The 26,905-nt window shown below is 45.1% G+C and overlaps 1 protein-coding gene across 10 annotated transcripts in view; it reads left to right on the forward strand.

Annotated features, from left to right (window-relative positions):
- Window positions 1-26,905, forward strand: part of TANC2 (tetratricopeptide repeat, ankyrin repeat and coiled-coil containing 2) — a 780,830-nt gene that overhangs the window by 572,051 nt on the left and 181,874 nt on the right. For all 10 annotated transcript variants that reach the window (XM_090044146.1, XM_090044147.1, XM_090044150.1 and 7 more), the window contains one exon: window positions 23,651-23,776. In XM_090044146.1, coding sequence (XP_089900272.1) covers window positions 23,651-23,776 — 126 coding nt within the window. The remainder of the gene's footprint in view (window positions 1-23,650; window positions 23,777-26,905) is intronic.

Raw genomic sequence — 26,905 nt, forward strand, 5'->3', positions numbered from 1 at the left:
GATCCAGTAGAAGCCAGGCAGGGTTATTTTGCCCCAAGTGGCACAATTTGCCCTACACTAAAGTGCATGTCTGGGCATATGCACTGAGGCAAAAAGCCCCAGCTCAAATTGGCACGCTTCTATTTGAGCTGCTGCAAGCACACATGGCTGCATGTGTGGACGTGCCCCAAGTGGGCATCTGAACTCCAAGACCTCTGGGCTTGGGGCTAAAGCCCCAAGTTGAAGAGTTTGGGAGGTAAGATACTTGCCAGTGGTAACCCAACACAGACTTAAATAAATGCGCTCTGCTCAGTTGATAGAATTCAGAACTGAGTTGGTCCAAAACATTAAATTAAAAAAATGCGGTAGGTTCACATCAATTTTGTGGCAGTGGGGGACTTGTTTTGCACTTTTCACTAGCTGTTCCTTGGCCTTTTGGGTAGGAGTAAGCAAGATGCAGTTTTGGCACCAGGGGTGGATGTTGGAGCTTGCTCTGTTGTCTCCAAGTGCCAGCTTGGTATTCTACCTCTAGGCCTGGTGCTTGTTCCCTCCTGGGGAGCAACTTCCCCTTTTTTAGGGACACACACACACTCACTCACTCACTCACTCACTCACTCACTCACTCACTCTCTCTCCTCAGTATCTATTTCTGTTATGGGCCGTGTGTTTTATCATCATGCTCAGTGTTGGCTGCATTTAATCAGCTTCATAGTGGGTTTCCATTACTGAGCACATGCTGCTTTTGGCAGCAGTTTAATAGTAGACAGTGTATTTAATGAGGCCTCATTGTATGCGAATATAAAACCAGGAGCTATTTCCCCATGCTGAATGAAAGAAAAAGCCTCGTCCTATATTTGAGTAAATATGATACCTCTTTTTGAGCCCTAATAACTAAACTTACATTAACCGTCTTTTAAAACATTTCATAAAGCACAATTACCATTTATTTCAATGTAATCATTTAATTCAGAATACAGAAACTTTAAGAGACTTTATGATTCCTCATAACATAAAAAGTGTCATACAGTCTTATGTTATGGTAGTTGGTAACAGCTTCTAGTGTGAATATTCAAGCACCAGTATTACCCACATGTGAATTAGTGAGCTTACACATGAACATCCATATACATTCATGAAACATGGCATATCTACTGGGAAACATAAAAGTCATCCATTTGTACTCCTCATGTAGGTTGATCAGTCTCTGTGGTATTATAAGATTTTTTTGGTTTTGACAGTATTGCTTATTTTCCTATTCCAAAGTCACTAATTTTATTAAATAACCAGAAAATACGTGACTTTTACTGCTTTTCCAAGTACATCTCCACATTAATCTGCATATTTTAAAGCATGCTGGTGCCCATTACCTGCTGTGTTTAATTATTAACAGCATTAGTGTGATAAATAACAATAATTAGTGCAGACACTTCACTTTTGATTCATAGTTAAAAAGTAACAGAGTATGCAAGCATTTTCATGTGTCACTTCTCTGAGGGTGGAAACAGATGTCTTCTTTGTGCTGCCATAATTTTTTTTTATCTGATTGCAACAAAAAGTAGTAATTATTTGGGCTACTTGATTGTGGTGGACATTTATTTGCTTTATAATAGGAGAGTGTGGGTAGCCCAGAGCTACCTGCACTTTCTGGCCATCCCAGGTAGGTGTTCCAGAGGCTTGAGGCACCCAATCTACAGGGTCATAGGAATTCCCAGGAAGGATTGGGCCCTTCAGGCCCTGGGAATACCTGCCAGGCTTTCCCCACTTACCGAGATGCATCCTCAGGAACTCCAGAGCATGCCTTGGTAAATGAGGAAAACCAGACAGTCTCTCCTAGGGTTTGAGGATCCTGATCCTGACATTGAATTCCTGGGGTGAACAGGACCAAGCTCCTGCAGCCTCAAAAAAATACATCACCCGCAATGAGTGAGTGACATGTGTTTCATTCAGTAAAGTAAATCAGCTTTGTCAGGAAATACCCCAACGCAGCTGATCCACTTCATTTGGTGACATCTGTATCTTTCCTGAGACAGGTTAGGTTGGGTTGAACGTTGACTTTTCTTACAAAAGATTAATGCAGTCTAAAAGGCCAAATGGATCACTTCGGAGTGGCAAGACAATGAATCAAGGACATTTCCCGAAACATATCTTTATGTGCTGTCCTCTGAAAAGTTCAAAACTGAACAAGACAACTGGGATCTTGGACCACCTGATTTAAATCCCAAGCAAGGCAAAGTAGTTATATAGTAAAAACTTTCTCTGCAGCTCTCTTCTAAGTTTGAGTTCCCAAACTAATTATGAAGAGTTCTTTCTCAGTAAATACCCTGAGGGCCAAGCAGCAAAATTATTTTATTAAACCTCTTTGTCACACTTACCTCTCTCAACCCCTCACCCCCAGTGAATGAATTTTTTTGTATTAAATTGATTTCACAGAGAAGACCAAATAAATTTCAGCTGTGCAGTTGTTTACTAGATTTTTTTTTTACTTGATCATACATCAGTATTTTCTTGCCCATTTTTATCCAGTCACAGGCATTTTATATACAATGTACGATGTAGATAGGTCTATTTTATTTGAAAAGGTGCTATGTACTGTTACTGCTAGACAAACCTCCCTGGACAACCAGGGGTCCTAAAGGACCACAAGTGTGCCGATGTCTTTGGTAAACAGTAGATATATCCCCTCAATAAGAGGACTATTTGCATCTCTTTATCCTTTGGCCAACTTCTTCAGATATTTTCCTCCGTCAATCAGCATATTATTAATAGTACTATAGTAATACCTTGGATTTATGTATAACAGACTGTTGGCAGCACTTAGCTGTGAAAGTTTCACTTTAGTGTAAATATGTTTTGTGTGAAGTAATCATGTGCTTGACTTAAGTTTACATTTCTGCTTTGAGCAAAACTGGATCAAATTCAAATAAAATGTGGTGGTAGGGATCCATTTTGGAAAAAAAATAGGTTGGGATTTTAGATCAGCTTGGAAGGAAGTGTTTCTGTGTTTATACAGCTATGCTAGAACGAAAACAGTTGCAGACATTATTTTCAGAACAGTTGTTCCATGTTGCCTTCTAATGCACGATGCATAAATGAAGAATTTTCACAAACATACTCAGTAGAAAATTTTGAGAGTCTTTTACCAATGGTTGAGCTCTTCTTTTCTCCATTCTAGGTAATGTTAATGTTTCTTGTACATACCATAGTCTTGTCCTTTGTTGATTTAAAGAAAAGGAAAATGTAGGCTGTAGAGGGTTTGGTTGAACTGTTGTCCCACTACATTGAGCCTCAAATACTCTGCATTATTCATCTGCAGTTTTAATGCAGGTATATTGTTCGCAATATGCAAATTCGCTATTATCAGGAGGGGATTTTGTTCTCGTATTTTATCTCACAATCACTGACTCCAAGTGGAGAGAATAGGGTTTGCAATGGAAGTGGTACTTTCTGCTGTTTAATATTATATTGGATAAGTTAAACTGATAATTTCTAAAGAAATTTGAATAATTCCCTAAGAACTGGAATATGTTTCTAATATAAATTGCATTTAGCTTCTTTCTGTTCTTTGATCTCTTTGATCTTTCAGATTTAAAAATGCAGAGTAGTTAAGGTAAATTCATTGACTGTATAAAGGACAGAGGAATTTTGTTGACTTAGGGTGTTTGTACACATTACATTTTTTGCCTTTCTTGTGATGCAACAGCATGACTGTTTGCACGAGCGGGTTTTTCAGATGCTTTAAAAGTCTTTCTGCTGCAGTAACCTAAAGCTCCTCAGAAGTAGTTTAGTTTGGCTTGCCGTGAATTAAAGCGTTGTCTCCATGGATTCATTGCATGCAAACACAAAGGCATTCAAAGATGTGTAATGAGCCTCTTTGTCCACCAGATGGTACTGTGACTTTTTTGTAGTTCACCCCTTCAAATTGCTGCTGCTTTTTTTTTCTTGTGCCATGTGCCAACTCCCTGCTCCCACAGCTGTGTGGCAGGGCATAGGGTGGGGACCCGAGGCAGGCCTGGGGGGCAGCACATCCTGCTCTCCTGTGGCACTGACCAGGGCCTGGGCTTAATTTATTTGAAAACCTAGTATGTGCAAACACTGATGCGACTCTTCAAAGCTTAATTTATTTGAGAACCTAGTACATGTCAACACTGATGCAATGCTCAAATAAACAAGTTCAAATTTTATAAACCTTTTTAATGTAATGAGGGCTAAACCCCATGACTTCTACAGGTTCCCATAGGCAAAAATATTCCACTGGGGCATGTAAGATGCATGAGCCAACTTGTGCTGGATACAGTTCACTGGTAGTGTAACTGTGGATGAATATTCTTAATTGTGGCAGACCGAGGAGGTACAGATGGAAAAGAGCCTGGCAAATATAGATGAAGCATTACCACCCTTTTTTGACAACCATATGCAGGAAAATATGGAGCAAGGATGACTAACTTCAGGGTACAGAATACAGTTACGCCCATTTTAAACCATCATTAGGCTGCGTACTGGGCACTGTGCATGGCTTGACTCATTTCAAAAGCCCAGATCTTTAGACTTTGTTGAAACGTTTGTCTCCCATCTGCCTTTACAGAAGCATGATAGAAGATGAAAAACTGGTTCTTAAAACATGTGGCTATACAATTAATGATCCCCATAGGAGGCACCAGGAAGTCAGTTGTTCATTGCATTTATCAGGACACGTAGGTCTCCTTTGCTTCATAGGCTCTCCCTCTGCCCCTCTTATCAGCATACTAACTGTTATTATGAATCAGCTCTTTCCTTTCCATGTACAGTCTTTTTTTAGGACAAACTGTTGGTTTTTGCTGTTTCCATAATAAATTACTGAATATAATGTTTGTAGGATACATGCTATAAAAGTTATGGTTGTGAGATGATGGCAAAAAATATTTCTCAGGCTCTATTGTTGTCTTTTAACCAAACCCCCAAATTACAGTTATATCTACAGAACTGAGGCAATTTAAGAAGGTTTTCAACAGCTCTATTTAAAAAGTTTCTTCCTATTAGCACAGTTCAGCCTGTACTGGAAAAATGACATTGCTCAGAAACTGTCATAGGTCACAGACTTGCTGAACATTTTGGCAACTAATTAGTTTAGATAGAAACATCACTGCAGATTTTTTTCAGAAGTGGGCCTCCCAAGTCTGGGGGGGCACCAGTGGGGCATGACTGGGGGTGGTCCCCCAGCAGCCAGCCAGCAACGGGGAATGGGGTGGAGGGGTGCACTGGCAGCACAGCTGCAGCGGAAGTGCCAGCACTTCCACCGCCAACATGCTGCCAACGGAGTCAGTTTCAGGGAGGCAGTAGCATTCTCTGTGCCTCCCTACCAGCCGAAACACTCACTGTCAAGGGGGGCATCAGTTCTCTCAGGGGTAGCATGTGCCTGCCCATGTCCTCCCTATACACCTCCTCAGTAGCAAAAGACTATTCTTACTTTAGCTTATTACTTGGCTTCTTCCTTAAATCTTTTCCTTTCATTATAATTTGTGTATTCTAGTTAAGAGGTGATTGTGAAGCACATGAGACATTCTTATCTTTATCTAGTAACTATGGCTTTTATATAAGAGGTCCCACAAAAGATCATGAACGGCAGTAAATAAAATTATTGCAAAAGAGATCACTGTAAATGAACAAAATTATAATTTTCTTCACCAGAAAGAGCAAAACATTTCAAAATACAAAGACACAATAAACTGAGTACTGTTTTCTGCCCCTGTTTTACAGAAATGTTTCTCCCCATTCACACTGGTTGCAACTTGTTTTAAAAAAAAGACAAAAACAAATCTAGAAAACTTGCAAAATCTCTCAGGAATTATATGAGGATGTAGGAACTATAAATTGTGCATGACATGCAAGGTCTGCCTCTTCAAAATAGCATCTTAAAAATTAAAATACCATATATGTTACATAATAAAATTTCATATGCTGTATATGTAGCAGGCAGCCATGAATCCACTGGATCTTGGTGTACACATAAGAGTACATACAAAACTGTTTCATCAGTCAGATGCCTGATGAATCCGTTTATGGCTGACAAGCCCAATTTGAAAGCGATGCAGCTTATTATAAGTTTTGCAGATCCATATGTTGTCTGAGTTGGAGTCCAAATTTACAGCATGCTGCTTTCTTCTTGGCTTCCATCCTCTGGATCAAAGCCGCTTCATCTTGAGCTGCACCCAGTGCCAGATGTTCCCTCCAAATTGGACAGGATTCTGTGCGTTCCTCCCAGCTTTCTAAATTGTTGTTGAATGACTTTGCATCATTTTTGCATACATTGTGGCACTGCCATAGGGCACGTCCAGATGAGCATGCACGTGCATCTTGCAGCATCTCAAAACCCTTTGAGACGCTGCAAGAGGCATGCATGGAACAAAAAAACATTCTCCCCACTGAAAATTTGCAGTGCAGGGGCAAATTTAGACCCCTGGATATCCAGGGGTCAATAAATATCCTGGGGAAAAAAGGTGGGGCAGGGCATGGTCCTGGACCATGCCCTGAGGCAACCAGAGGCTTGGGTCCTCCACAAAGGTGCTCTGATAGCCAGCCACCCAGCCAGAGTGTCTCTGTGATTGGCCCTCACCCCGGTGCTGAAGCATGCTGCCTGCTCATGCAGGGCAGGCAGCATGCCAGCTGCAGGGAGCTGGACCTGGGCTCCATGCTGGTAAATAAGGCGGGGGGGCTGGGGAGGGAGAAGGGGACCATGGGGAGACCCCCACTGGCCTCATCCCCTGCCTGCTCCCCAAGCCCCCCGATCACTGCCCTGCCTGGCCACATCCCCTGCCCCGAACCCTCCTGATAGCTGCCCTGCCCGGCCCCAGTTTCCCAGCAATTAAAAAAAAGAAAAACAAGCCCCACACTCACTGGCAGTAGCAGCTGCCTTGGGGGTTACTTGGGCCTTGTGACAGAGTCTCCCCACCCAGCACAGGGCAAGGGCGGCAACGGGGACCAGCTCCAGCTGCCTGGCACCCATACTGCCACTGTCCCATCACATGGATGTGGCTGGGGTTGGCAGAGTGCTGTGTGGCTCTGCGCACTGTCAGGGATCTGGGGCCACTCGGGCTGAGCAGTGCCTGACCCTGGATGACAGCTACAGCAGCCCCAGCTGCCCAACATCACGTGAAGCCACGTGGTGACCTGCCAACCCCGGCCGCACCTGCGCAATGGGGCAGTGACAGTGCGGGTGCCAGGTGGCCGGGGCTGGTCCTTGCAGCCCCCAGCCACCCCATGCTGTGCGGCACACTTTCCCACAAGGCCCCAGTGACCCCCGCCCATAGCAGCTGCTACTGCCAGCGAGTGCGGACCTTTGTTCTTTTTCTTGCTGGGAGGCTGGGGCCAGGCGGGGCAGCCATCGGGGGTCTGGGGTTGGAAGCAGGCGGTGGGGCAGCAATCCAGGGGGCTGGGAGTGCAAGGGGGGGATGGGTGGGCAGCCATCCCCATCTCCTAGATCAGGGGATCTAGGAGAGCAAGTAGGGGTGGGGCATGTAGGCCCTGCGGGGGGGGGGATAGTCCCTGCAGGGGCCATGTGGCCACTGTTGGGAGGGGCTATGGCATTTGTGGGGGGGGCAATCTGTGAGCTGGGTTGGGAGCTGCACCCTCTGGGGAGCAGGAGACTCACCCCTCCTGAGCAGCCCCTGCACCAGAGTCCCAGCACAATCCACTCACACCTACCTAAACACCTCATTGGCACCCCCATCCCTCCACAGCCACCCACATCTTCCCACCCCCCTTATGCAAACTCCACATCCTCCCAGCACACCCTGAATGCCCAGCTGCCAGACAGGATGAGGCCTGCTGGCAGGAAATGTGGCTGCAGGAGCAGCTGTCCCCACATCCTGGTTAGTGAAGGGGTCATTGGGAGTTCTAACTGCTCTATGGTAAGAAAACCAAAGACAAACAGCAAAACATATTGATATTTAGAATTAATTTTATTATGATGATAGAGACACTAGTAGGCTTCCAAATTGTTTTAACACTGTAGATATATCAATAAAACATTGCCCAACTGATCGCTGTCTCTGTCTCAAAATCTCGATATATATAGTGGTCTTTTGTTTTAGTTGTGGCGGAACCTGGATTTGGGGGTATTTTACAGAGTGACTTTGGGATTTTTTTATCAGGGATTTTTCAGTTTTCAAATAGGAAACACCAGAATTCTTGCTAGGGAGGCAAATGGCAGGACCCAGGCAAGGAAGCATGCTCAGAGCTGGCACCTTGAACCCAGCTGGAGGTGGCTGACCTCCTAGCCACTTGGGCCCAGGAAGACATGCTTTGACAGTTCAAAGCAGGCCCCCACACTGGGAACATCTTCCGGGCAGTAGATGGCCAGGTGGTGGCATACATGGCAGTAGTGCCACCAAACGGCCAACTCTGCATCCACAGCCCACTGGCAGCTGGCCCAGAGGTGCAGATGCCTCTACTGTCTGTGCAGTCCCCATCCAGGTCTGGCAGGTGCACAACAGGTCACAACCAGGCAGCAGCCCCCACTGCCAGACTGCTGCAATGGGTAGAGGGTGTAGGGAACTCCCAGTCCAGCTGCCACAAGGGGTAGTGTCACCAGGTACCAATTGGCTGGGCCCCAGAAGCTTCTGAGAACGAGTAGCCCTGAGCTCCTTGTCAGGGCAACTTTTTGTACTGATGGGGCGAGGACAGGGCAGCTTTTTACAGTGCTGGATCCAGCACAGTTGCTGGCCCTAGGCTTTAGCTTCCCCTGGGTGCAGATTCGGGAGGAGCCAGGCAGAGTTATTCTGTCCCAGGCAGCAGAACTTGCACCACACCAAAGTGCACGTCTGGGCACGTGCACTGAGGCAAAAAGCCCCAGCTCAAATTTGCACAGCTTCTGTTTGAGCTGCTGCAGGTGCACGTGCCTGCACGTGTGGACATGCCCAAGAGGGCAGCCCTGGTTTCTAGAGCCATCTTGGACCTCACCCTACTAAATACTCTTGAGGATACGGTCTTCTCCTATTCTTCTGACATGGCATCACAACCTTTACTTCTTGATAGTGGTTTCTAAGTATTTCAGTCCTGTGCGCTCCAGTACCTCTGTATTTGGTATTCTGTCTTCCCACTTCATTTTCATGAATTTATGCAGACATCTCACGTGGAAGCTGCTCAGTCTCTTGATATGCCTAGCATATGTTGTCCATGTTTATGAACCACAAAGCAGAGGACAACACAAAAGTCTCACAGATTTGCATCTTCACATCAGCTGGTAGTTTGTTGTTGTTCTGTGCACATTTCTGTAATAGCCTGAAATTCTTAGCTGCTTTTCCAATTCCATTAGTTTAGTGTGAAGGTCAAGATCCCTGTTGATCATGGAACCAAAGTAGCAAAAACTGTCAATAATGCTAAGAGATTTATCCTCCAGAATGATAGCAGGTATGGTTCAGGCACCTCTTGGTACATGATTACATCCTTTTTGAGCCTAACTGCTGTCCCAAAGCTCTTGCATGCTCCAGAAAATCTGCCCAAGAGAGATTTTTCAGGAAAGATTCACCGTGGACAACTAGTGTGATGTCATCTGCAAACAGGAAATCTCTCAGAAACAATTCTTTCACCTTGGTTTTTACTCTAAACCTTGCAGTGTTGGACAAGCCCTTCATCTATTCTGGTTCAAAGATAAATGCCATCATTGCTGTCCTTGAATGTGTGAAGAAGCTGGAACAAACAGTAGATGTTAAAAAGCATTGGGGCTAAGACACCCTTGTTTCACAATGTTGATGTCAAAGGCAGATCTGATTCTTTGTTTTCTTATACTACAGTTGCCTTCATACCTTGATGTAATGAGTGAATGATGTTCAGCAGTTTTGGGAGGACAACTTAATTTCTTCAGAATAGTAAAAAGACCTTGTCTGTTAACTGTATTGAAGCCCTTCATTAGACTGAGTACAGTGGTATTTGTTTTCTCTACACTTCTCTTGCAGTCGCTTGACCAAAAATATCATATCAATGGTGGAACGTCCTGAGCAAAAACCGTATTGATTTTCTGAATAGATTCTTTCACGTAGAGATTGAAGCCTAGGGAGTATGATGTGAATGACAATTTTTCTGATGATGGTCAACAGGGAAATACCTCTATAGTTGTCATAGTTGCTTCTATCCCCTTTGTTTTTGTATAATTGTACAAACGAAACATCTTTGAAATCTTGTGGTACTGCTGCTTCTTTCCAACAGAGCAGTATAACGCCTTGAAGTTTTTGAGGTAATTTGTCATTGGCACATTTATAGATTTCAGCAGGCAAACAGTCGTTGCTGGATGCTTTGTTCCCAGGAATGGATTTAATGGCTTTCTGCAGATCTAATGTAAGCTTATTGTCTAAATCCATTATGACTTTGAACTGGGGTAATCCTTTGAGGTCTTTGTTTAATTATACTCAGTTTCACTGGAGTATATAATTCCATTAATGTTCAATCCAACGCTCAAGTTGTTTTTTGTTCATCGGTAATGACATTTCTGCTTTAGTCTTTCTGGAGTTGTGTTCTTCTTGACTGGACCAATTGCTTATTTGATGCTTTCGTACATTCCGCAGTTATCACCTGCATCAGCTGCTTTCTGAAAATCATTACAGAGTTTCAGCTGAAAATCTTGGGCACACCTCTTAAACTCCTTTTGCATTTCTCTTCAAGCCTTTCTCAGATTTTCTAGGATTATGATGTTGGGAGATTTCTTATAGTTGGTTAGTGCTTCTTTTTGTTCTCAGCCAGTGGTAGAAGGGTTTCAGATTGCTCTTTAAGCCAGTCTGCATTTTTCTTGCATTTTTTTCCCAAACGCTCATACAGCAGCATTGTGCATGTTAGCTGTTAAGCTTTCCCATGCCTCAGTAGCCGAATTGTTAGGTAAACTTGCTTTCAGAGCTTCTCATTGAATAGTCTGCATTTTTCTGTCTTCAGTTTGGCTGACTGTCTGATGGCGACAGGTAGTTTTGCTATGGTGGATCTTTTTACATAGATTCTGACTTTGCAACAGACTAAGGCAGGGGTTTTCAATCTCTTTTAATAAGTTTACCCCTTCTGCCTCAGAGTTTCAGCTCATGTACCCCTTTATGTTTTTCTCTTGTTTTTAAGGGTCAGGGAGATTGAGGCCCCTGTGGTGATGGAGGGAGGAGTGGGGCTGGAGCTGGGGCTGGGGCAGGCACTGCACAGCCAGGGCAGAGTGTGGGACAGAGCTGCGAAAGTAGTACATCTGGGGGATGTGAGCAGGGGGGCAGCCCCCTTTTGCAGGGGATGCACCGCCATGCACAGGGGGTACACATGCACCCGCATGCACCCTCTGCGCATTGCCCCTGGTTGAGTAGATACAGTAGTGGGGCTTTCACAGAAAGATAGTAAGCTATTTCTAATAGGAAAACCTACTCCCTGCTCTCTCCTTTCTGCTGCTGGTTTCCTGTGCCAGAATACGGTGTAATCATTCTCTCAGAGAGAACCTGTGTTTGAGAGTTGAGTTTCTGATAATCCAGCAATGTCAATTCTGAGTCTAACCAATGCATAGTTTAGTAGTACCATTTACCTTAATTCTGAGTGGAAATTGAACCCAGGGGTCATTCATACTCAGTCCAAACATTCCAGCATGCAAGTTGCTTTATCATTTTACCTAATATAGATCACACCAAGACCTTCAGTGCATATGCCTAGGCAAGAGTATGAAGGAGTGGAGGCTGCCCTAGACCTACCACATCCCCCTTTTAGACCACTGAGATGAGAGTCCAAAGGCCAGACTGAGTCCAGATGTTCAAGTGCCTTAATGCCTGTAGCTTTTGCCACAGAGCAACATATAAGCGCTGTTTCTGACTGCCTAACACCTCAGCAAGGGCATGTTTCTGTCAGGGTGATGTCCCTTAGCCATTTTCCATTCAAGGAATAGCAATTCCATTCAAGGCAGTGGGGGCTATGGCTTTGAGGTGTTCTAAATTCACCTTACTCTGGAGGTTGCAATATTGTGGTATTTTGTAGGAGCTACCCTGCTACGAGTAGCCCACCACGTTGTCACAAGCCCTCCAGTTGGATGCAGTTAACAGTCATACCTGGACCAATGCTGTGTATAATACCATAATAAAATATATTTTAAAGCCAGGAGATATATGCATGTGCACATAGCGAGGCATGCAACAGATTTATAGTTCACTTTCACTCATACATGCATGGATTGTCAGTTTGGTTTTTGCTTGCCTGTTTTCCCTGAAACTGCAAAATGAAGAAAAAAAGCATTATTAGTGTCATAACACTGATCTCTCTTCTAGCACTAATATGAATTTTCATAACAAGATTTTTATTGGTTGGTTTTAGTGGATGAGTAATTCAGAGAAACTAGTTTGACATTTTTAACTGTGGTTGTATGAAATTGAAAGGAAACATCTATCAATTTGCAGTGACACTGAGCAAGTTATATATAACAAATGAAATTTCCAGGAAGATTAGTGTCTATGGTCATCCTTGATGGCTTTGTTTGTGCTTTGAAGAATTAGAATGAGATTGATGCAGAGCTGGACAGAGAATTTAAATGTAGGAAATGTTTGCTGTGTGGCTGTTGTTGTCAGTACTATATATATAATGGGATGAGGGTGCTATTGATGAGGCACATGAACAGCTGTACTGTAATATGGGGCTTCATTTCTACTTACACAATGTTCAAAGCTGCACATTTTCTTAAGAAACAGGAGCTGCTTAAACCAGGTAACAAGTTGAGTACACTAAAGCAGGGGTTCCCAAACTTTGCGTACCCCCAGGGGTACATGTCCCAACATCTCTGGAGAATACGCGGGCGAAACTGTGTAATAGCAGATTTAATTTTCATTATAATAATAATTGGCATTTACTGGGTTAAAATTAAAAACATAAGTAAATAAAATTAAAAACAAATTTGAGAGTTTGGGACTAAACTAAGCAGGAGCTGCAGCCCCCTCCTGCCTGGGCTGACTGGGAGCAATTTGTCAGCATCTGTATGTGCACATTAATGTAAAGCTCCATCAGGTATCTGTCAGTATTACCCAATGTGCTTTATATTAATCAGCTGCACACTAATAGTGGTGCACATATAGAAGATAATGCTTTACTGTGCATTAGATTAGTCTAATGTACAGTAATGTGCTCGTGTAGATTCACCCTCTGTAATGCATTAATAGCTCCCATTCAAGTGCAGAAGATATGTTTGGAAATCCTTAAGTTAATGATCTGCACAAGCTTACTGAGGTATAATTCACAAACTTAGAAGCAAAGCATTCAGACTCTGAAATAACCAATCTCCTTTGCCAGAATTGCTCTTTTCTAAATGCTTTGAAGAGCATTTAGGGTTGATGTTTTTGGTTTGGTCATTTAGTATATTCTAAATGAACTAATGGGTTCTAGTATATTCAGTTGGTTTGATTTTTATCTCAGTGCCTGGAGAGCAAACAAAGTGAATATTATTTGCAAAGAAAATATTATGCATTAAGGGTCTTGTTCTCATTTCCACATGAGGAACATCTATACTGTATTCCCTTTTTATAACTTTACAAAATTCTAAATCATTCAAGATGAAATCTTGCATGCTTGAGAGTTCTATCTCCAGCCATTGTGTTTAGGAAAGTTTCTTTAAAAATGGCTCTATCATTTGCAAGAATGAAGTTATAGAAAACAGATATAGTTTTGCTAGTGTAATTTTCCCCTCTGTTTCTTCTTGGATTAAGAGCTCTAGCATAGAGTAAGAATTACGATATTGTATCAACACTATAATTTGTCCAGGCCAGTGGTACTCAGCCTCCAGCCTGTGAGCTGAATCCAGTGCATAAGGCCGTGTCATCCAGCCAGTAAGGCTTCCCCTGGGTCCAGAAATTCAGTAGTGGAGAGCAGTGGCAACATTAATTGACATAGCTTCCAGAACCATGGCCATTAATGCTGCCACTGTTTCCCCACTGCCAAATTTCTGGACCTGTGGGAAGCCCCACATATTGGCATATGGAGTTGCTCTGCAGCCAGATCCAGTGCATCAAGTTAGGCCATGGCCAAATCTGACACATGGGGCCAAGCTGGCCTGCCAGATTGTACCTACAGATTCACCCTACAGCTCAACCCTACCACAGGGCTGGAAGGTTGAACACTACCAGTCTAGGCCAGTATGCTTTCTCCAGCAAAGGTGCAAGAAATCATATAGCAGCGAAGTGGGAGAATTCACTCTCATGAAAGCCTGATTTTAACCACCAATAATTAGCGATCAGCTTAAACCCCAAATCATGAAGTTTTATATCTTTAAAAAATTGACTGTAATCATACCAGTCCTCAGATCTTGCTAAATTCCTGACCACAACAACCTTCTGTAGTAAAGCGTTCCATATTTGAATTTAGTGTTGTATACAAAAGCTTTTCCTATTAGTATTGATGTGCCACCTTCCTCATTGAATGCATTTGTCCCATCCTGTGCTAGGCAAGAAAGAGAAAATATGTTCTCTTGCCTTTGAAGCCTTGGACTTGGACTCAAAAGAGCTGGCTCTAAATATTTGAGTTGCAAAGGATTCATTTGCCAAACCTACACAGAAAATCCATAGAAGAATCATTTAATCAACAATTTTAGTTCAAAATAGTCATTTTGTTTTATTTATTTACTTAATACTAAATAAATAAATGAGATCATTTAAATTGTAATAATTTGTTTTTTATCATTCACTTATCCGACTGAGACCACCATAATGCCATAAAATTATAATAATAATGAACACATTAAATAGGCAATCTCAGATTCAAACAAAATAGTAAAAAGTCTGAATAGCAAGCAGTATGATTTCCATTCCTGTATGATTAATAGGCATTGTGGAGATGATTATCTGAAAAAGAACAAAGCCAGCAATTATGCTTATATTCCAGTTGAAAGAAGACTTTGCATATAAAGTAGTGCCTCTAAACCCTGTTGTGGCTAAAGCTACCTGGTGATAGTGCCAGTCTGCCTAATCCTCCCAGATGGTGTGACTGGAAGATATACCTCAAAGTTCCCCTTTACTTTGGCATCCATTAAAATGTATACATTTCAGTATACATACATACACAACTTCTCTTGCAGAAATGTTGATGGCTAGAAAATGGTATTCAGAGGTTTGCTTTTGGGAATTGGCTTATCGGTAAAGTAGACATGGCATGAAAATAATGGTCCTGGGCAATGGCAAGGGTTAATTGATTTCTAAAAGCCTGTTTGTGGCAAACGTTTCCTTCAAGGCCCACTGTCTGACATGGACAAGCAGCAAGCAGACACACAGTCTGGGAAATTGATAAGGGACTCTGCCATGTTGGCCAGGTCATGGTGACCAACTGCACTTAAGATTTCCAGCTTTGGAAAACAGGCCAATTTACAAGGAAACCGGAAAAAGCCAAAATTACGAAGCATGCATATGATGGGTTTGTGAAACAAAGGAATGCACTGACAGGACAGAACGTGGACAGTATGATGACCACAGTGAGACCAATCAATGAGCCCAGAGATGAAGAGTCATCAGAATGGGGAAAAGAATACAAAAGGAGGGATTTCAGAGAAGCAAAGGGTCCCTGAGAGGGGAACCTGTGGCCACCATGGACAGAGAGCACACTACCAGCCGTCTCACTCACCCCATAGCAGGGGAAGAGGGGGGTCTCAGCCTCCAACCTCCAAGCTGCTTACATCTGACACTCGAGAGGGCCAGAGTGAAGCTCATATATTGGCCAGTAGAGCTGTGCAAAGCTTCAGTCTCTGATTTCAGTCAGCAGAGATTCGGCCCAATTCAGTAGCCAAGTCTCCGAATCTGAATTGAATCAGAGGACCCTTTAATCTCTCTGAAGTGAATCAGAATCCTCCGACTCGATTTGGAGAGATTTGGAAAGATTTGGAGATTCGAGCATAGACATAGTTTTAAATATTTTCCCTACAAACCTCTAGCTAGCAGGCAGCTTGTGAATGCTGAGATGCTGGGGCACATGGAGTGTCCCACAGAATTGTGGGGGGCTCCCCAGCATGCTCAGCAGCAGACCTGGAAGTGGACCAAGAAGCACTTCTGGTCCACTTCTGGGTCTTCCAGGGAGCACACAGGGCCTCCCACCCCAGCTCAGCAACTGGTGCCTCCTGGGTTGGGGGGGCGTACCCGTGGCCCCCCTACAGCCTATCACTGAGGCAGGGGAGGGGCCCCCCAATGCATTCCCCAGCGGACCCAGAAGTGGACCAGAAGTACTTCCGGTCCACTTCTGGGTTTGCCGCTGAGCACGTGGAGGGTCCCCCCCGCCCCACTTCTGTGGGACGCTTCATCCACCCCAGCGTCGCAGCATTCACAAGCCGCGCTGGTACCTCGAGGTACGTAGAAAAAACTTTTAAAGCTATTTCTATGTCTGAATCACTGATTCTCTGAATTGGCATAGAATCTTCAGATTCGGATTCAGCCGAATCAAATCAGGCAGTGATCCAAATCAATGAATCGAATCACTGTCCCTGATTTGGGCCGAATCTGAATCAAATAGGGCCCGCTTCAGACAACCCTACTGGCCAGACGTACCTTGACTCCATGAACCTTAGGATTGGTAGATATAGAATTGTTTGCATTATTCTTATCTGCATACTCCTCTTTGGTAGCTACCCACAGCCTGTGTGCTTCTTTCTTTGCACCTAGGCTTTCCTGGATTTCTCTGTTCAGCCAAGAGGGTTTCTTAGCTCCTTCGCCCCATTTTGGAAATGGGATAGTCTCCTTCGGTGCCCAAAGAATTGCTCCCTTGAGGAACAACTACACTTCTTGGACTCCCATTTTGCCAACGCTCTTGATCTTAAGTGCCTCACTAACTAATCTCCTGAGCACAGTGAAGTTAGCCTTTCTGAGGTCTAGCACTTCTGCCCTGCTTGTTACTTTTCCCACATTAGGCTGGATAGTGAATTCCATCAGTTGATGGCCACTATCCCCTAGGTTATCTTGTACCTGCAGAACCCCCACCAGGTCATCCCCTGTAGTTAGCATTAAGTCCAGCAAGGCATTTCCCCTAGTGGGACTGTATACCTCCTGTATTAGATGAAGGTCCTGTATGCAGGTTAAGAACCTACATGAGCAGTTAGATATAGGTTAGTTAGACTGCTCCTCCCAGCAGATGTCAGGTTAGTTTATGTCACCCATGACAACCATGCCCCTTGAGTGTACAGCCTCTGCAAGCTGCCTTGAGAATTGCATGTCTAGCTCATCCTCCTGGTGTGAAGGTCTGTATCATAGAATCATAGAAGTAGGGTTGGAAGGGACCTTGTAGATCTTCAAGTCCAATCCCCCGCCTGGGCGGGAGGAAAAAGACAAACAAACCAAAAACTGGACTCAAATGAGTCCAGCCAGGTAGGCATCAAGCCTCTTCTTAAAGACCCCCCAGGGTAGGAGCCAGCACCACTTCCCTTGGAAGTTGGTTCCAGGTCCTAGCCGCCCTGACTGTGAAGTAGTTCTTGCGGATGTCTAATCTAAACCTGCTCTCCAATAATTTGTGTCCATTGTTCCTTGTCGTGCCAGGGGGCGCTAGGGGAAACAGTGTCTCCCCCAAACCCTTCTGGTCCCCCCTAGTGAGTTTAGAGACAGTCACCAGGTCCCCCCTCAGCCTTCTCTTGTGAAGGCTGAACAGGTTCAGGTCCCACAGTCTTTCATTGTAGGGTCTGCCCTGTTGTCCCCGGATCATGCGTATGGCCCTCCTCTGGACCCTTTCAATGTTGTCCACATCCCTCCTGAAATGAGGCGCACAGAACTGGACACAGTACTCCAGCTGTAGCCTGACCAGTGTCGCATAGAGAGGGAGGATCACCTCCCTGGCTCTACTTGAGATGCACCTGTGGATGCACGACAAGGTCCAGTTAGCTCTGCCAACCGTGACCTCGCATTGTCAGCCCATGTTCATCTTGGAGTCAGTAATGACTCCAAGATCCCTTTCTGCCTCCGTGCTCTCAAGAAGGGAGTTTCCCATTCTGTAAGTGTGCTGCCGGTTTCTACTGCCTAAGTGCAGCACCCTGCACTTGTCACTATTGAAACGCATCCTGTTTATATTAGCCCACTCCTGTAACCTATCCAGATCTTGCTGCAATCTTTCTCTCCCTACTAGCGTGCTCACCTCACCCCAAATTTTGGTATCATCAGCGAATTTAAACAGGTTGCTTTTCACCCTGTCGTCCAAATCACTGATGAAGTAGTAGACCCCCACTACCAAGTCTCTTTCCCCCCCAACCCTCTTGTATTCTAACCCACAGTACCTCAATTTGCCCCTCCCTCTGATCCCATCTTGATTATAGAAGAAGTGTACTGCAGAGACCAATACCCCCTATTGCACGTCTCTACAACCTATAGCCCACAATGCTTACTGCCCAGTCATGAGTAGGGTCCCACCAGGTCTCAGTTAGCCCAACCAGGTCGAAGTTATTGCTTCCAAGCAGGAGTGCACGTTCCTCCTGCTTATTCCCCATGCTCCTAGCATTAGTATAGTGACATTTAAGGCCCCTAATGGTACCCCCTGTTCTGATGCCTATCGGGGCCCTTAGTACTTACCTGAGCTGATCCAGTGTGTGGCTTGTGGCTCGCTGATTCTAGGATCTCTTTGTCCTCTGCATCCCCATCCCCCAGTGAACCTAGTTTAAAGACCTACATAGGAGATCAGCCAACCTGTAAGAGAACAGACTCTTACCTTTTGAAGAGAGATGAAGACCATCACATCCCAGGATGCCCTGTGGACCTGTTAGGCTATTCAGTGTCTACAGATCCATTCCTGAGCCCCCGCTGGCAGGATCAGTCTAAAATGCTCTCAGGTCAGCAGTCCCACAATTTCTGAGGTAGAGTTAGTTTCAGTTTCAACCTCTGGTTGCACAAATCCTTAAGGCCACTGTTTGAAGCTAAGAATTTGGGTCTAATGGCTCCCCCTGGAACTGCTGCCTGTAGGCCTTCTTCACAAGTCCCATGCAGTCGAGAATGAGTGACTTCATGGTGTCATAGGTGGATGTGGGATCAGCTCCAGGGCCTGATAGGCAGCCTCAGGATCGCTATTTTGGTTGGGCTGTAACTTAATAGCTCCCTAATCACGCAGCCACTACTCACTGGCCACCTACTCAAAAGTCTCTAAGAAATCTTTGGGGTTGCCATAGAATAATAGAAAATTGGGATTGGAAGGGACCTCAGGGAGTCATCTAGTCCAACCCCCTGCTCAAAGCAGGACCATCACCAACTAAATCATCTGCCTCCCTTTTGGTAAGCGTGCTCCCTCTATCCATCTGAACCTGAGGAGCCCCACCCCCTTTCAAGACTTTACCTGTTCTAGCAACAGGAGCATAAAGTGCTGCTGTTCCTTTTGCATCCTTTGATGGACCTGCTGCTGCTGTTGTAAAGCCTGTTGCTGCTACAGCCCCTCTGTCCAGTTTAGCACTGCTTCAGGGTTCATTCTAATGATTGATGGCTGAGCCTGTAGCAGGCTGCTACCTCAGGGCCTCTTCAGGCTTTTGTTCCCCTTTGTCTCTCAGTATCCCCCAGTAATAAAGTCTTTTAAACTGGATGGCTTTAGCTCCCTGGGGCACCTTTCAGCATTCCTCATCAATATACAGTCTTTTAACAAATAAAGCAAATAAACCAGATAAATCTTGGTATCCTATACACTTGGGGGGTTCCCCTGTGGCTCTAACCTTCCCATAGCAGGCTTGTCCCCTCTCATAGCCCAGCAGTTTCCCATTCAGGTGCTTCTCTTCCACACCTCCCTCTGGTTCCGCCTGCTGTGATTCTTGACTCCCCAGGAGCCTGCACACAGCTGCAGCCCCTCAGCCAAGCTGGCTGCCTCCTCTTGAGGGGACAGTTCACGTTGTCTAGAGTGGGGCTTAGGGCCAGTTGATGGGGGTCATTTTAGACACAGATTGCCAAGGTGAGGGAAGTGTTTCAATGTCTTGTTGCTGATAATTAAATCTGAACAAAAGTGACTCAGTTCACTTGACCAGGCATGAACTCCTCATGCCTCCCAAGGCACAGCGACTGCCTGCAGGTAGCGGTGTTGGTGGCAGGGTGTAGCAGCAGCAAGCGAGGACCACCCGCAGGCGGCTATACTGACATTGGTGGCAAAGGTGGGCCAAATGGGGACCGTCTGCAGGTGGCCAGAGTGGTGTTGACAGTCAGGGGGGAGGGTGGCGAGTGGCAACTGCCCGCAGGTACCACTGGCATTGTCAGTGATGGCCAGTCTCAGGGGGTGCACATGCACCTGCATGCACCTCCTATGCCAGTGCAACAGGAATGTATATACCTCACTATGCACAAGTGGCCTTCGTACCTAGCCTTTGAAGAGTCAAAAACAGTTGACGTGTACTGCGGTGTATATGGGTATTGGTATTTCCTGGTGTGCTTCTGCTTGATAGAAGGGTAAGCTGGTCACACTGCATTTTGGTTTTGTCATTTTAGATAAAAGGCAGGGTACTCAGAGCCTGGGTACAGGTGCCTTTTATTCTAAACTGGAAGGAAAAAATAAAAATAAATGGCTAATTACATTTGGATTTCAGTCCCATGTGAGATTCTGACCTTAGTACCGGGCACATCTACAGGACACTTTTACTGTGGAGTTGCTTAATTAGCTCTGCAGTACAGTCTCAGCATCTACAAATGTGGATCTATTAGGCTACAGTAAACTAATTTACTCCCTTGTTAATTGGTACTTGTAAACACAAATACTGTCCTATGGTAGCGTTATTTATGTCATAGATTTCATAAACATTAGGGCTGGAAGGGACCTCGTGAGATCACTGGGTCCAGCCCCCGACCCAAAGGGCAGGAAGTCATCTGGGGTTAGATGACTCCAGCAAGATAATTGTCCAAAAGCTTCTTGAACATGTCCAGAGTAGGTGCTTGCACCACTTCTGTGGAGAGTCTATTCCATACTCTGGAGACTTGGACAGTAAGGAAGTTTTTCCTTATGTCCAGTCTAAAATGGTCTTCCAGCAGTTTGTGACTATTGACTTTGTCCGAGTAAAGCGGGAGGATGAGTTCCTGGGTCTTGCTTTAGGTGCATTGGTAGATGCAAGCCAGAGTTTTGTTTGCTTTGCTGGCTGCAGCATCACACTGGTGGCTCTTGTTCATCTTGTGGTCAGCCATGATCCCCAAGTCTCTTTCAGTCATGGTGCTAGCAAGCATAGCATTGCCGAGCCTATAAACGTGATGTGGGTTCTTTCTCCCAGGGTGGAGCACCTTGCATTTCTCTGTGTTGAAATTCATCAGGTTTTGATCCAACCACTTTGCAGGCCTGTCCAAGTAAGCCTGAATCCCCAGCCTATCCTCTAATGTGACCATGCTTCCCCATAATTTGGTGTCATCTGCAAACTTAGCCCGTCTACTTCTGACACCCACATCCAGGTCATTTATGAATATGCTAAAGAGTACTGGACCGAGTACTGAACCCTGAGGGACGCCACTGGTTACTATGTGCCATGGTGACTCGGTTCCATTGACTATCGCTCTCTGGGTCCGACCATGGAGCTGGTTCCCCAGTGATTGAACCGTAAGGTTGTCGAGGCTACAGTTCCCCAATTTTGTCATGAGAACATCATGGGAGACCAAATCAAAGGCTTTTTTGAAATCCAAATAAATTACATCAGCCTTTCTTCCCCTGTCCAGGTGACATGTCACCTTGTCACAGAAGGAGGTTGGTCAAGCACGACCTACCCATAATGAAGCTGTGTTGGCTGTCTGTCAGGATGATGCCTTCTGTTAGCCTGTTGTTAATGGATTCTTTATTAATTATTTTCTGTGATATGTACAGGAATTGAGGTCAAACTGATTGGTCTGTGGTTTCCTGGATCTACCTTCCTTTCTTAAAGATAGGCACCACATTGGCCCTTTTCCAGTCTCCAGGGAATCTCTCCTGAGCACCATGAGTTCTCAGATACCACCATTGGTCACGCTATGATATCAGCTAACTCTTTTAGCACTCTTGGGTGCATTTCATTTGGTTCAGCAGAGGTCCAATGTTGCCTTTATTTCTCTTTCGACTTCCCAGGTAGCTGAATAAGGACTTTGTGTTGTCCAGCCATTTTGAGCTCGGTTTTGGCCTTGGCTTTTCTGGTCCGCTCCCTACAGGTATGGGCCAGTGATGTATAATCCTCCTTAGCGGTATTTTCCGTCTTCCAACCCTTATAGGCTTTACAGATAGGAGTTTCTATAGGCTTCCCACTTTCCTCTCTGTTCAGCCAGTCTCACTGTTATGTGGCCTCATGATTGCTATTAGAATATCACAATAAATTTATTTTACAAAAGATGCTCATCATCATTTCTCTTTCTGGTATGCTCTACATTTTTTTTCTGCTAAGGAAACCATTTGTCTCTGTTGATTTGAAATAGCTTGTGATATATTGCTCACTTACTGCAAGGTGTCAGTGGGAACCTGCTTTCCATTCCCCTCTGGTACTAAAACTCCTGTTTATAAATATTTTCAATCATTAGGTGTCTGAGTAAAAAATAACACTTAAAGAATCGATCATTGAAATGGGCATATTAAATGTCACAATTTTGATAAAGCATACCAGATGTAATCAAAGTAATCCCTGAGGCCATCTGATCCAAAGATAAGTATTTTTCAAACTCAGGATGAATGTGTCCTTTAAGCTATTTAATGCATCCTACGTAGAAGTTACTTGTTTTGATCCCACATGGAAATTTTGCCTGTGGCATAGTCCCTGCAGCAGTAGCCCAAGCACTTGTAGTGCTTCTGCCAACTGGTGGTGTGTCACTCAATTTTTAGTCCTTGATTTCAGATTGGAAGGAATAAAATAATTTGCTCTGTATTACTTGAAAATCTATCCCTGACCTTTCAAAAACTGACAAGTAATACAGGACATTTCTATTTATATTCACGTAAGGGTGGTACTTTCAACTAAGAGCAATCCATTGCTACTAATTAATCATGTATTATTAGAGGAACAAAGTTTTATCATGCACAGATGATGTTTGTATAGTAACATCTTTTTTAGGACAGAAAGTCTCTTCTTTTTATCATTTGTACGTCTTTTCGCCTGCCTGTTGGGGTATTATATTTCTGTAAGTCATTCTACCTGTCTGAATAGATAGATATCAGTGTCCAAACTGAGTTGATCTAAAATGATTCATGAAGAGATTTGTTGCAATTCACTTAACTGTCATTGTTAAATTCCTTTTGATATGGCAAGTGATTGATGATCTTTATTAAACTTCGTCCCTAAGCAATTAAATTATTTTTTTTTCAACAGAAGAGGGTTGACAGGTATAAGTATCTCCTTTTCTCTTTGTCTTTTTCACTGCTAAACAACATCAGGAAACTAAGCCAGTGTAAAATGTGTTGGGAATGTTTCCACATCTCCTTATTCCTAGCTGTGTGAAATTACTGTGTCCTGTCTTTCTGAACTTGCTTAATGGACAAGCTATCCATATTACTTGTAATTTCTACCTTTAAGAACCCAAGAGCAGGAAGGAAATGCACAATTTTTTCCATACCTAAGCAATTTGTATAAAGCTTCTCAAATAATATTTTACACTTGGATTTTTGTCCACCCTGGGATTTATGGCATGTCAAGGTTGAAAGTAGTAATCCATAATATCATTTCTATGCTTACTTCATCTCAGCTGTGTTGATTTAACATAGTTATAAATGTAGGTGTTTTGTTTAAAAAAGAAAACTATATGAACAAAAATACTAGAACTTGGAGCCAGATCTGATTTAGCTGTTTGCTTTCTCTTGGCAGCCACCAGCTCAGCCCACTTAGAAGATCTAGCTTACCTGGATGAGCAGAGGCACACACCCCTACGCACATCCCTCCGAATGCCTCGGCAGAGCATGGCAGGTGCCCGCACACAACAGGATTTAAGAGGTAAGCTCCAGATGGAGGACCTGTGTGCCATAAGAAGTGGTTGCCAGTGCTGTCCATGATGCCCCTACTCCCCCTCAATTCATGCGTTTTCTTGGTGGGAGTGGTTGAATCAGATTAAGTTTCATGTTTTATACACATGAAGTGCTGTCTTGCTGCTTGGAGTTGAGGTGGCTTCCTTTGATTTGCAGCATATTTCCTCCTAGCATTGTCAAATAAGAAGGGAAAGGCAAATATGAGAGAAGCTGTCAAAGCAGACTTGAGTACTGATCTCTTTAGATGATAGTAGTTTGTCAGTAGCTGGCCCACTGTTCTGAAGACACTGATGAACAGTGCAAAAGGAGCTGTGGGGAAGCAATGCTAAAGTAACCTTTCTGGGTTTCTTCTTGTTACGATGTTTGCTTAAAAAGCAAATATGTCAACTTTCATGTCTATTCAGTTTGCAAAATTGTATGCTGGTAGGTTATAAAGATGTGATCCACACCACAGTGTACTTGCCTGAGTTTATCCTTTTACTGGGTTTTGGCTTGTTTGCATTTCAGCAAGCACTGCTTGCAAAAAAGGCATTGTGACAGATTCATTTTTCACCCATAGACTAACTTAGTTGAAAGAGCATGCATGAAAAAAGATGCCTGAGTTTTGAATTGTATTTCAGATAGATAACCAGCAGGGATCTGGGTTTTCTGTTCCCCACAGAAAAACACAGATTTTCCACTTTAAAGGAAAAAGTCGTGGATTTTCCCCTTTGAAGCAGGAAACCACAGTTTTCCCTTTATGGCTGTTAGAGTTCCAGCTTTCAAGGAGCTGCTTGGAGCTGGAGGGAGGAGGGTGGGGGGAGAAGGCAATCAGAGGCAGGGGGCATGACATGCGTGCATGCGCATGCACACACATGGCTGCATGAGGAGGGAAAAGAGCAGGTCCTGCAGCTGCCTGCAGGTAAGTGTATGGGTGGGGAGCATAGGTGACATGTGGGGACTTTGATGATGTGTCAAGGGGCAGTGCTGCAGCACTGACAGTGGGGCGCAGGACTGTAGCCTGGCCAGAATCAGCACCTAGCAACAGCGGGGGGGAGGGGCTGAGGAGAGGCAGTGGGGTGGGTGGGTGCTATGAGCAGTGTTGCTGTTGCTGTTGTGCCTGCCTGCTTCACCACAGCCCTGCACCCACTACCATTGCCTGCACAAGGTGGGGTGGGTCCCACGCACCCACCTGCCCTCAACACTGCCCATCGTGCTTGTTGGGGCACTGCTGCTGCAGGTTGAGGAGGTGCAGTGGGCACCAGGTGTGGTTAGGTGGGCACACAGGTTCTGCACTAACTCATGCAGGCAGCAGCAGTGTGGGTGCAGGTCTACAGCGAGACAGGCTGGCGTAGTAACACTGCCCGTAGCACCCACCACCCCAATGCAGGATGCTGTTATGCTGCCCACAGCAATGCACAGCACTGTAAAGACCACTACCTATTACCCCGCCTGCCCCGGTGGTGTCCACCAGCTGCAAGAGGTTGGCTGTGCCACCCTGCATGCTGCCCTGCAGACTCTAGCAGGTACTGACAGCCTGGGGTAGGAGGCAGGGGCCTGCCCCACCAGCTGTAGGGGCTGTGGTGCCATCTCTGGCCCGCCCTGAGCCCTTCTGACTGTCCTGGACCCTCCCCAGCCTTGCCCCCAACCCCATTAGCAATGTCTCCAGGGGCACTCGTCCCCTCCCCATTTCTGCACTGACATTGAGGTGCAGAGACTTCATAGACATTCAGGCTGGAAGGGACCCTGGAGGATCATCGAGTCCAGCCCCCTGCCCAGGGGCAGAAAGTCATCAGGGATCATAGGATCCCAACAAGATACACATCCAAATGCGTCTTGAAGGCATTCAAAGTGGATGCTTGAACTGCCTCCAGCAGCAGTCTATTCCAAACCTTGGGGGTTTGGACAATAAATAAGTTCTTCCTTATGTCCAGCCTGAATCAGTTGTGGAGGAGTTTGTGACCATTCGATCTTGCAATCCTTTGGGGCGCTCTGCTGAACAGATGTTCCCCCAGATCCTGGTGAACACCCTTGATAAACTTATAGGTAGTCACCAGATCACCCCTGAGCCTGAGCTTTTCCAGGCTGAAGAGTCCCATAGCTCTCAGCTTGTCATCGTAAGGTCTGTTTTCCTGACCTCTGATCATGCATGTGGCTCTTCTCTGGACTCTCTCAAGCTTCTCCACATCCTTTTTGAATTGTGGAGCCCAAAACTGGACACAGTACTCCAGCTGCAGCCTCACCAAGGCTGATTACAACGGGAGAATGACATCTTGGGATTTGCTTGAGAAGCATCTGTGGATGCAAGCCAGTGTTTTGCTCACTTTACTAGCTGCAGCATCACATTGCAGGCTTATGTTCATCTTGTGGTCAGTCGTGACCCCCAAGTCCCTTTCATCTGTAGTGCTAACCAGCATAGTACTGCTGAGCCTATAAGCATGCTGCAGGTTTTTCCTCCCAGGGTGGAGAACTTTGCATTTTTCAGTGTTAAACACCATCAGGTTCTCATCTGCCCATTTCATGAGCCTGTCAAGATCTGCCTGGATCACCCTCCTGTCCTCAGGTGTTGATGCTTTACCCCAGAGTTTAGTGTTGTCAGCAGACTTGGCCAGTCTGCTTCTGACACCAGTGTCCACATCATTGATGAAGATGTTAAAAAGTATAGGCCTTAGGACAGAGCCTTGAGATGCAGCCTGGCAGGAGCTAGCACCTGACAGCAGCAGGGGAGAGGATGGAGGCAGGTGCTGGGGGCACTGCCCAGGCAGGCTGGTACCCAGGTTCTGGGGCTGGACCCAGGGCAGGCAGCTACAACTTCCTTAGGCAGAGGGTGTTTTTGCAGCAACCATGAAGGGAGTCTGGGCCTGAGGAGCGGGGTGTGATGGGGACCCCAGCCATTCCCCCCTGTGCTGTCCCCAGCCTGAGGGGTGGACATATGCCTTCTCATGACCCCCCAGTGCATTGCCTATGTAGGGGTGTTGGAGAGCTATGGCTTGGGGACCTTCCCTGTGTCTTTGGGGCTGGGGGCCAAGCTCTGATGAGCCTAAACTGGCCCTGTACCATCAGGGACTCCCTGAAGGCACAGGGATGGTCTAGACATGCTAGAGCTTGGCACACAGCC

This window comes from Crocodylus siamensis, chromosome 4, assembly GCF_052110815.1.
Source record: "Crocodylus siamensis isolate JL-2025a chromosome 4, ASM5211081v1, whole genome shotgun sequence".
NCBI lineage: Eukaryota > Metazoa > Chordata > Crocodylia > Crocodylidae > Crocodylus > Crocodylus siamensis.